This window comes from Marmota monax, unplaced genomic scaffold (assembly GCF_021218885.2).
Source record: "Marmota monax isolate L192 unplaced genomic scaffold, Marmota_monax_Labrador192_F-V1.1 WCK01_AAM20220418_F8-fsc00023, whole genome shotgun sequence".
In the NCBI taxonomy this organism is placed as follows: domain Eukaryota; kingdom Metazoa; phylum Chordata; class Mammalia; order Rodentia; family Sciuridae; genus Marmota; species Marmota monax.
In genome coordinates, this window is record NW_026692907.1 from 3,776,424 (window position 1) to 3,788,446 (window position 12,023).

The following is a 12,023-nucleotide window of genomic DNA, read 5'->3' on the forward strand; positions in this document are numbered from 1 at the left end:
AAAAGACAGCCAGGGGAATCTTTCCATAACAAACTGGGTCATGTCATTCTCCTGCTTAGAATAGTTTCTGGTGCACCATCAATGACAGCAGGGATTGCAACTGAAATAAGCAAGGAGGGCTAAGGAGTGGTGAGGATGGTGGGAAACTGGAGACAACGGGCCTCTCCCAGGGCTTCTGGGGACTGTTACATGCAGGAAATGGAACTAATGAGTCTAGATTACTTGACTTTTCAAGGTAGGACAGAAATTTAAAAAAAAAATATGATGAAAACAAGTGTACAGGTAGAAATATCCAGGTGTACAACCAGTGGCCTACAGGAAAAAATGCATACACCTTAGGATTAGGAGCAGAAGCCTTTTACAACCTGGTCTGAGTTTCTTTTCTCAAGTTCTGTTCAGTTCCCACCTCTTCCTCCAGTCATACGTTAAAATCAAAGTGCTCCTCAAGAGTGTGTGTGGTGGAGCGCCTGGGCTCTGGGCAATCACTTGGCTTAGATGCTGACTCTGCCACAAACCCCTGTATCTGCCAAAGGTGGCCTCAGGCAAATCATTCTACTTCTTTAAATCTCAGTTTCCAGTGATACAGTACTTTGCCAGTTGCAGATGATTTTCACCTCCTGCTTTTCACATTTCTCAAATCGGAAAGTAACTCATAATTGAGCATATCTCATGGTTTCCTGGCTCTCTAAATATTTTTAACAGTTCATATCTATTCAATGGTGTCTAAGACTAGATGGTTAGCAGTTTACCCTGAGGTAATCCTGAGGTTTAAACATGGTAACACTTGCACTGGTAGGTTACACACTGTAAGGGCCTCAACAGGGCTAATTATCATCCTTGACTCTTCCTACCTCTGCACTATAATTTCTTGTGTATTTGCCTGGTTCCCTCACTTAATTGCGAGGTCCCAGAAAGCAGAGTTTTATGATATAAAAAGAACTCAAATAATGTAGACCAAGTAAGTAAAAAATAATAAAATAATAACTTTATAATTGTGTTCTGACTTATAAATACCTAAATATAAGTGAATCCGAACATCTGACTTACCAATATCTCATGAAGCAGTTGAAATGTGTTCTTTAGCTCATGGGGTGGAGCAGTTTCTAGTTGGTTCTGAAAGAGTTTTTTTTGAAAGCATAAACATTCTAGTAACTTTTCGGTGGAGAGCATATGGGAGTGGCAATCAACATGCTGGATCCCACCCCTAGTTATACCACTGACTCATCTTGGGCAAGTCAACTTCCCTCTCTGGGTCTCAGTTTCCCCAAATGCTAAATCTGGGGACTGAAATAAATGACCTCTTTCCAGCTCAACACTCCATGATAATTTACTGTGAAATTAGGGGGAGAGAGAATAAAAGGAAAGGGGAGAATCTAAAGTCAATAAATAGACTGAAAAGTTCATTGTATATATCCTATTTTACTTTCTAGAAAATGCTGATACATTACATGAGAATGCTTTGAGCTAAGTCTGTTTTGAAAAAGTATACTGAAAAGTCAGCTTATGAAGTAGAAAAATCTGCTGAGATAACTGGGTAAAGAAGGCAGGTTAATAAAACTCAGATTCCATTTGCATTTTAATAAATTTATACATATAGAAAGCAAGAAACGACTTTGTTTTAATGCCACACTTCCGAGGAGCATTTTCTATCTGGCTATCAACAGGGTTAACTCAGGTTATACCTTAATGAAATGCAGCATCATGAAGGAAAAGTGCTCATTACAGAAGCAGCAGTACACCACCATCTCCATGAGGGCCAGGAGGGAGCCTGTCAGCTCTCGCAGGGCAAACATGACCTGGTGGGAGGACATGAGAGGAGTGAGGCTTCTCATGCTTCAGTTTAACAGTTGAGCTGTCATTCTGTCTTTAACTAAAATATACCCAGACTTAAGAACATCAACATTGCCTCAAATCAGGGTTTCTTGTTAGCGGTCCATGGACAGATTTCAGGGTGTCTGACGCTATCTGGCATTTTATGCAATTCTGTGCAAGTGTGTGCTTTTTTCCAGGAGAGTTACGGTAGACTGCTTGCCTGATGTGTGCAAAGCCCCCAATGCTAAAACAAACAAATCAAGTATGGCTTTGAATTGTAGTATATTAGGACCGCGGATCTACAAAAGAGTGGGAACAAAACTGATAACGAAGTAAACTTTTAAACAGGTGAAGTGTCATTTACCTCCTCCTAGGCCTGATTCCTGGTTGAAGAGAGGGCCAATAATAGTCTCTTTTATTAATTTTTACTTATTCTTGTGGTGCTGGGGATGGAACCCAGGGCCTTGCACATGCTAGGAAGAGTGTTCTCCCACTGAACTACACCCAACCCTGATTTTATTTCTGACAGTTGTATAGGAAAGCATCACTTCTTCTCACAACAGTCCTACTCTTCATCAGAGTAACATAAAGTTGAGCAACAAAAGGACTTTTTCTCAAACAGGAGAAAATAATAAATATACAGAGAAAAGGGTCAAGCACACACCTCCAGCAGGTAGGGTTTCCCTTCAGACAGGAACAGCAAGGCCTCTACTTCCTTGTGGAGAGGCAGCAGGGGGCTTGAGGGAGCGATGCTAATAGGTGGCCTCTGTTTAAATATGCCAGGAGCTTCAGGGACCAAAAATAAAACACAAAACACACCTTTAGTGTTATTCCATGAAATAGACACCCACACGGTGATGTGACTCCCAATATTCACATGCTAGATTGCTGGCTTCCTCCAGCCTGGTCCCTCACAGCCTAGAGGGGAGAGCTGATGATGGGACAAGAGGAGATGGTCACCTACTTCCTCCCAGCATGCCACAGCTGCAGTTGTACATTCCTAGTGATTCCCAAGAAAGACTTTCCAAGAGGTGAAAATATAAATAGTATATGAAAAAATCTTGGCAACTGCTCCCAAAGAGACACTGCATAGGACATTTTTGTTCTTCAAACAACTTTCTTCATATAATGACCAATCTATGTTGAAGTAGACCCAACCATATGGCAGGTGCCTATCTCTTTTCCAGAAAACCAAGGAAAACTGTCTGAACTCATGAAACGAGGCAGCTTTGTCTTTTGATGGGAATAAGCCAGGGTTTAAGAAGCAAACTCTACCTTACCACTTTATCAATGTCCTGTTAGAGAAAGTGAGCAGCTTTCTGCCAGAATGACGCTCTGGGATTTTTATCTTATTTTCTGTCTTTACATCTCACTGGCCAGAGGATATTAAAACTCTACTCCTGGAGTTAGAGGCTTACATCAACCCTGAGTGCTGATACTAGCTGTGAGACCTTCTTGAAGTTACTAAACATCTTTGCATCTTAGTTTCCTCATTTACATAAGGGTATAATACCCTTCTCATAGATTTGCCGTGGGTATTAAACAATAAATATAAAGTACCACGTAAAAGAATGGCAACAGAAACCATTGAATACAGTTAGCTGCTCTGTTGCCTTATTACAGTTACTATCATCACAGCCTAGGAATGGTATAAAGTTGTGGTACATCAAGGTTAGGACACGGGATAATCGTAACTTGTGTCTGTGTCTGTGCTACTGATGAGTGACAAAATAGGGAATACTATCACATCTACCTTATATTCAAACATGTTTTACTAATTTATATCTGAGATGCCCCCTCACTCTGTTTTACAAAGTACTTTAACATTTTATCTCATTAATCCTTATTAACTTTCTATGCTTTTAATATTTTTATTTTGTACTGAGGATCAGAAAGGTCTGGTGGCTTGATTAAGTTCACATAGCTAGGAGACTCCAAATCGTACCTTGGTTATTCTTCTCAAAATATCAGTTGCTCAGTGGAGCACAACAGACACTAGTATGGCAATATGTAAATCAATGGATGTGTAACTGATGTGATTCTGCAATCTGTGTATGGGGTGAAGGTGGGAGTTCATAACCCACTTGAATCAAAGTGTGGAATATGATATGTCAAGAAATTTGTAATGTTTTGAACAACCAACAATAAAAAATTAAAAAAAAAAAATCAGTTGCTCAAATTATAGTGAGGAATTACCTTGTAATCCTAGAGTGCTTTAAAAAAAACATACAAATTCCTCCCATCCCTCAAAGGAATGACTGAGTCATTTTGTGACTTCCTTTTGTGACAAGCTAGTAAAATAAGGTGAGGTTTAACACGAATTAAACAAAAATTTAAAGTGTTTGTTATGATTTGGATGTACAGTATTCCCAGTAAACTTATGTGATAGACAATGAAGGAATGTTCAGTGGTGAAATGACTGGATTATGAGAGCTATAATGTAACTGGTGGATTAACCCATTTGATAAATTAATAATTTCAAAGGACTACTGCATTTGGTGGTAACTATAGGCAGGTGGGGTGTGTCTGGAGGTCACTGGGGCACGCACTTGGTGTTTATACTTTATCTTTTGTCCCTGGCTCCTTGCTCGCTCTCTGCTTCCAGGCTACCACGAGTTGATAGCATTCCTTCACCAAGCCCTTCCACCATGCTCTGCCTCATTTGGACCCAGAGTGACAGAGTTGACTAACCATGGAGTCACTGAACCTCTGAAATCATGAGTCAAAAATAACCTTTTTCTTTTGTAAGTTGTTCTTTTCAGGCATTTTGGTCATAGCTATGAAAAGCTGACTGTTTTCCTCAAATATTAAATAGCCCATTGAAAAACAAGTAATATTCATGTAATTGCTAACATCAGTTTTTTCATGTTAGACAGATTCAGCATCTCTTCATGTTCCTGATGTATTAAAGACACATTAAAACTCACCAACATTCCTCTGGGAAGAGACATCTGAATGCAAGACAAGCAATGCTATTGTATTGTGAAGATTCCCAAATTCTCTTGCTTGTGCTGAACTCCATCGGCGTATCTGCCATCAGAGTAGAAAAAACATAGGTTAGTTAAGAGAAAGACTTGCTGGTTCATGTTAGCCACAATTATACCTCAATGCTAGGGTAGAAGAGGACAATGCACAAAGAAGTCACAAGCTTTAAGCTATCTTAAGTGTTTCCCCAGACACATTAACTCAGATTCTAAAACCAATCCATTCATGTGTATAATTTGGGTTCTAAGTATTCAGGACATGCAGGTAATTTTCCTGTGCCTCAGGATATTGGGAAAACCTAAAGGCTGGATGGAGATAGGCCTGGCCCTGCCTCAGCTACTCAACTGTACTGTAAGAGAGCATGGATTACCCATAACAGTGTCTGATCTCTTCATATAATGGCAGAAATAATGTTATCTGTTCTGTCTACTTTGTGGCTGTGAGAACCAAATGAAATATTAAAAATGAAAACATTTTCAGAACTAGTGTGTTCCATAAATGTAAAATAGTACACATTATATGTGCAATCAAATTACAGTGAATTGAATAAATCACCACTATCAATGGAATCCCTGTGAAAAGCCTGAAATGAAAAAAGCACATTGTAAAAGTCCAACATCTAAATGCCCAGAGCATGCTACTGTGTCAGTACTTGTTTTATTTTATTTTTTTGATAGTGGGGATTGAACCCAGGGTCTCTTAACCACTGAGCCACATCCCCACCTCTTTTTTATATTTTACATAGAGACAGGGTCTCGCAGAGTTGTTTAGGGCCTTGCTAAGTTGCTGAGGCCGGCTTTAAACTCAGGATCCTGCAAGTTGCTGGGATTGCAGGCATGTGCCACTATGTCCAGCAATGTTTCTTTTTCTTTCTTTCTTTCTTTTTTTTTTTCTTTTAACTACTAAAGAGTAAGAATACCAGTGTGACCTGGTAGAAAGCTGAGAGCCATCCGGGTGGTAAGTCTTTCCCCTCAACAAAGAAAGGAAAACTGCCCAGGCAATTTAGGACACCCAGTGGAAAGGCTCTGGCGTGAAATCTCAGAGCTGGGTCTCAATCCTTGCCTGGCTGACACATTAGCTTTGAGACCTCGAACAAGCTATTTAATACCACTGTGCTTTAATTCTTGCCTGAGAATGGGGAAGAAATCACCCATTTCACTGAACAGTGATAAAGTGTCCACCACAAAGTGGCCTACTGTGTCTGATAAATAATAAGCACTCCATAAGCTGTATGGCTGGGCACAATCAGCCATAAAAAACAATCTTTAATATCTATAACTAAAACATACCAGGTTTTTGGCAAAGCAGACAACTGAGGAATCCCTGATTGAGCAGGTCCCATAATAACCATCTCATTATTAATGGCTCTTAAATCTTGCAATAATCTCCATTTACCAGATTTCTTTTTGATGACAAAAATGGGAGTATTATGGGGAGATACAGAAGGTTGTATACGTCCTTCCGCTAATTGTTGTTTGACCAGGTCATGGGCTGCTTGTATCTTTTCTTTAGTCAGGGGCCACTGAGGAACCCATACTGGTCTTTCTGATTTCCAAGTAATTTTTATTGTCTCAGTGGCCCTTTCTGAAAATCCAACCCATGTCTGTCTGTTCCTTGATCTATTTGTATTGGTGCTGCTATACCTTGTTCTTGTTTTTCTAATCTTTTTCCTTTCCTAAAACCTTGTCTAGTCATAATAGTGGGTGCATTTTGGTTGATGTTATTTGTTAATGTCAAACCTAATTGATCTAGGACATCTCGTCCCCATAAATTTACGGGAAGATGATCCAATACATATGGCTGTATAGTTCCTTCACATCCTTCAGGATCCTTCCAATCTAATACCATTGCACTTCTATGGGGATTAGTCGCCACTCCTAGGCCTCGAAGCGTTTGAGTGGCTTGTTGTAATGGCCAATGTTTTGGCCATTCTTGACGAGAGATGATGCTAAGGTCTGCACCTGTATCCAGTAGCCCATTAAATTCATGTCCTTGAATATTTAGTTTTAGCATGGGGCGAGAATCTAAATTTAAAGAAAGCATAGCCCAATCTACACCTGTGGAGCCTAATCCCTTGGAACCTCTTTCTACAGTACGACTGGAAAATTTATCATGTAGGCTGGGTATTATTAGTAACTGTGCTATTCTATCTCCTGGTGAAATTACTGATATACCCTTTGGAGAACTGGCTATAATTTTTATTTCACCTTCATAATCGGGATCAATTACCCCAGGACTTATCATAAGTCCTTTTAGAGTAGAAGAGCTGCGTCCCAATAATAAGCCTACTGTTCCTTTGGGAAGAGGTCCTTTCACCCCTGTGGGAATGATTTGAACTCCCATCTCTGGAGTTAGTACTGCTCTGGCGGAGGCGCAGATGTCCAACCCTGCGCTCCCTCTGGTTTGTCTGATGAGGGATCTGATGGACAATGTGTCCTGGGCACTACCCTGATGGGGTTGCTGGGTTCCTCCAGTGCTCCGTATATTTGTGGTTTTGGGCCCCGGAGCATTGGGCCCCCCTGTCCATTTTTTGGCAATGGAGCCCAATGCCTTTCTCCATGATATCGTGGATAAACACCTGGTCCTTGTTCGTTTTTTGATAATGGAGTACCCTCTATGGTGGTTTGAGAACGGCATTCATTAGCCCAATGTCTCCCTCTACGGCATCGTGGGCAAATACCTGGTATTCTACTCCTTTCATACCTAGTTTTGTTAAACCCTCCTCCAATGGGGCAATTCCTTTTAAAATGTCCTGTTTGTTCACAATTGTAGCATGTTCTTGGCCTGGCATCTAAAGCCTGTTTTACTGCAGCTGCCACAATTTGCCCTTGTTCATTAATGTCTCTGGCATCTAAAGCCTGTTTTACTGCAGCTGCCACGACTTGCTCTTGTTCATTAATGTCTCTACATAATTTAATATATGTGTTTAAATCTTCATGTTTCCATGGTCTAATGATATCTCTGCACCAACGATTCGCTTGCTCATAAGCCAGGTGTTTTAGTAATGGCATTGCTTGTTCTGTATTCCCAAAAACTCTGGTAGCTGTTTGAATAAGCCTATCTACAAATTCAGCATAAGGTTCATTAGCTCCTTGTATTACCTTAGATAGTTGACCTTGTAAACCTCCATGTCCTTGTAAAGTCTTCCATGCCTTAATTGCATCTGCAGCAATTTGTGCGTATACGCCAGGATCATATGCAATTTGTTGCTGCTGATCCTCATAAGGTCCCTTTCCTAACAACATATCTAGATTTCTCTGAGGATAACCAGCTGCTGCATTTCGCCTAGCCGTCTCCTTGCAAAATTCCTCATTGGCAACCTTCCATAACAGGTATTGTCCTCCATTTAGCACAGCTTTACACATATTAGCCCAATCTGCTGGCGTCATGTTCAAGTTGTTAATGGATTCGACCATGCTTACAGTGAAGGGTGCTTGAGGACCATAGGTTGTTACAGCCTCTTTTAGCTGCTTCACTGTTTTGAAATTTAAAACTTGGTAAAATCGCTGCCCTCCTACCTCAAATACAGGGCATGTTAATATTTGAGATCTTGTCTCAGGATCCCAACTATCAACTGCGGTGGTTGGGGACCTCCCAGCATATGGAGGTGGCCTTGTTAGTTGGACACTTACGTCCTCTGGTGATAGAAAGGTGTTAGTAGCAGTCTCCTGTTGTAACTTTCCCCCTGATGGCTTTTTCTGTTTTACACTTTCTTTCTCTGTCTGACTAGCTTGAGAGGCCTTCTCTTTTACTTGAATCTTTTCCTCTGTCTGAATAACTTGAGAGACCTTCTCTTTTACTTGAATCATTATGTCTTCTTCTTCCTCTACCATTGTCTGAACTGAAGGCTTTGGACTAAGCAAACAAGATATGAACGTCCACAATGGCAATGTGCCAACTGGCAGAGTCCCTGGGCTTTTCTTTTCTATTCTTTTTAAATCTTCACCATGATGGTTCCATTGTGATATATTTAACAACTCCTCCTTAAAAAGCCATGGGCTACATTTTTGTATTGTATCAACGTATGCCCTGATTGTTCTTGATTTTACTGAGATGCCTCCTTCCTCTAACAATTTACTTAACACTCTTTCAGTTTGTTTTTTACTAATTTCTGATCCCGTATTTCTACTATAATACAACCCAACAAGATAACACCTAACAAAACTGAAACTGAGTGAAACAAAATTGGAACAACACAAAATCATTATAATAGCCTCCTGAAATGTCCATCCGTCCTTTCTCCCTATCTGTTCACTGTATGCTAACATTTTACATATTTTAACTCTATCAAACAAAAGAAATATAATGGATAGGAAGACATACCAATATAGAAATTTCAAACAGGCAAGTCATTTTTGGATATATCCAAAGCTATTATAAAATAACTTTCTTTTCTTTTGACTAAGAGTATTGTATCTGTAACGTTATTCAGTTTACAAGCCCAACTTCACATTTGAATTCCAGCCACCAACAAAAATATTCACAGCTCCAGAGAAGGAGGAAAGGACACCTAAAACCACCTATTCTTTGATGTATCTTGAACTCTGCCCTCTTTCTATCAGCATCCAACTTTCTCTCCTATGACACACTGTGACTGATATTCTAGTAAGTCACTTCCATGAGCTATTTTCAGATGGAACTCTATGATGAAGTAAGTCACTGACCTCCAAAGATTTTTAATGTCTACCCAGTACTAGTACCCAGACTCTTAAGAAATTAAAAATACTGGTCATCTCCAAAGAGAAACAAAATGAAACTCATGGCCATTCCATTGGGAACATGAAAGCAGACATTACCTGATTGTTCTGTCGATTGGCCCCAAGGAGGAAGCTGATCATGTGCCGCAGTGCTGAGTGCCTTAGGAGAAGATCTCCCGCCCTGATACCCTGCTGTTTGAGACATTGAGAATGACAAATTATACTCCTACCCAGACAAAAAACTTGTTTTAAAATAATATAGTTTATTGAGAAGTTTAAAGAAGTCAGTTTTTTTTTTTTTTGTATGTGTGGTATAAGGGATTGGAAACTAGGGGTGCTCTACCACAGAGCTACATCCCTGGCTCCAAACTTTATTTTGAGACAGGGTTTTGCTAACTTGCCCAGGCTGACCTCAAACTTGCAATCCTCTTGCCTCAGACTTCAAAGCTGCTGGGATTACGCACATGTGCCACAATGCAGGCTGGTCCATGTATTTTACATATAGCAAGTACTTGTTAAAATCTAATTTAAAAAACTCTTGAGCCTTACATAGTTTCATAGTGGCCCCTGAACATACAAGTAACCACTAGTTTCTTTTTTTTTTTTTTTTAAATAATATTAGCTTTAAATTTTTATTTACTTATTTTAATTGTCAAATAAAACTGCACATACTTATATAAATATTCTATTTTGAAATATACATTGTTGACTAACTTACACATTACGATTATTTTGTGGCAACACCACCATAAAACCACCCCACTCCCAAGCCCCGGGTAAATATCATTCCAGTCTCTGCTTTTGTAACTACTAGTTTCAATGAGGACTACCTCTATCAGTGATTAACTATACCTACTACTTGGATAGTCACAATTTTGCAAAAAATAATCTAGTAATTTAAAATTTGAAGAGGAAACATTCATAAAACTGTATCACATAGGAGGTATAATGTCTGGTCTAAATTTTTCCATGTATAAAACTTCTTTCAATTTTAACTTGGCTGTATTAGAAAAAAATTCACTTACCTTTTGTACAAAAGTGTTGAACAGGAAAAAGTATTGAGCACAGTTTTTACAATTTTCTGGGACATCTTTATCCAAAAGAGCAAGCAGTACTTCCAGTAACTGATGAAGGCTTTTAAACTGGTTAGAGGAAAGAGGAAATTACATAAAGAAAAAGAATGTAAGACAGGTATAACAGGATTAATTCGAAGTAAACCATCATAAGAACAAAAGGAAACCGATATAATCCAGTCTCAGTTTCAGATGGATTTATGCTTTGGAGAGCAAAAACAGAATCATCAGTTTTATCTTCCAGGGAAAGACTGCTACTTAGCAATAATTAAAGGAAAGCTAGTTCTGTTTCCTCGATTTAGAGTGAAGGGCATGATTCTACTACCTAACGGTCACATTTTCTCCAGAGTCGATTCCTCCATCTCTTAAAAAGGTTTGGTGGAGTATTCAGGGGAGAGATGCTTCCAATTCCCTCCCTCCATATGCTGCTTCTTCACATAGTCACAGATGCAAAGAATAAAAACACAGACACAGGCAGAGGGGCTAGAAACCAAGCCGATGGAGCGAATGGAGAGAACAGCCTGACAGGATGACAACGGCAATACCAACTCAACTGGGAACTTACTTGAAAGCCCGCTGACGCCTCATGGAAAGCTTTGAAAAACATTTTATTTGTTTAGAAACTATTTTGGTTATGACATTGCTTCTTCTTTCCCTCCCACCCCAACTGTTTCTGGACAAGTTCCTAGAAATTTATCTGTGATTTGAACTTTAAGACCAGGCTAACTACTCTTTTTGGTTTAATCATTTGAAGGTGAAATATTCCCATCCATCCTGTCACACCCATTATAAATTCAGTGAAATTTAGCATTTAAACAGCACTTCATTTTCAAAGTACTTTCCAATATAAAGTGGGTGGCAAGAGGCATCATTTCCATTATGGGGAAAAACAGACATTAAAATACATCAGCTAGGCATCAAACAGAATTTACTTAGGCAAATGGCTTCCATGCTTTTGTCCTCCCTTGCCTTTCCTTTCTACATGCTGCCTGCCCTTAGAGACTGGTGGGATGCCATAGCCTGACCCCATGTGCACAGAGACTGCACTAATTCTACCTTTTTCCTTCGTTAGGGTTGGTTGGTACACGGGAGAAGGAGAGTGAGATGGTCCTTGTGTTAAGGATTCTTGATGCATCTTAGAAAACTTCCATGGGGGTATCTGAGAGCAATGGCATTCAAACTGCCCAAAGCAGCTATCAATAACCTATTTTAGATATCCTACATCCAGGTATGGTTTGTTTGAATAATGGTTTGGTTACTTAAGTGGATGGTAAACCACTGCCTTAGAGTAAACCTCAACTTCCTAATGATTCCTGGAATTGAGGGACAGTCTTCCAGGACCCTCCTGAAGGGCATATTTGACTTCCTGTTCATCTGGACTGAGCAAGGCTCTCGCGCTTGTCTGGTCTAACAGCATACCCTGGGTCAGGCAATGCTGAAGGAACTAAGTGCTGAG

General features: G+C 39.7%; 1 protein-coding gene across 4 annotated transcripts in view; it reads right to left on the minus strand.

Moving 5' to 3' along the window:
• Usp24 (ubiquitin specific peptidase 24) overlaps positions 1-12,023 on the minus strand; it is a 134,270-nt gene that overhangs the window by 10,757 nt on the left and 111,490 nt on the right. For all 4 annotated transcript variants that reach the window (XM_058581498.1, XM_046451068.2, XM_058581499.1 and 1 more), the window contains 6 exons: positions 10,520-10,636; positions 9,594-9,686; positions 4,740-4,842; positions 2,477-2,598; positions 1,683-1,796; positions 1,048-1,113 (listed from right to left, as the gene is read on the minus strand). In XM_058581498.1, the coding sequence (XP_058437481.1) occupies positions 1,048-1,113; positions 1,683-1,796; positions 2,477-2,598; positions 4,740-4,842; positions 9,594-9,686; positions 10,520-10,636 (615 nt within the window). The remainder of the gene's footprint in view (positions 1-1,047; positions 1,114-1,682; positions 1,797-2,476; positions 2,599-4,739; positions 4,843-9,593; positions 9,687-10,519; positions 10,637-12,023) is intronic.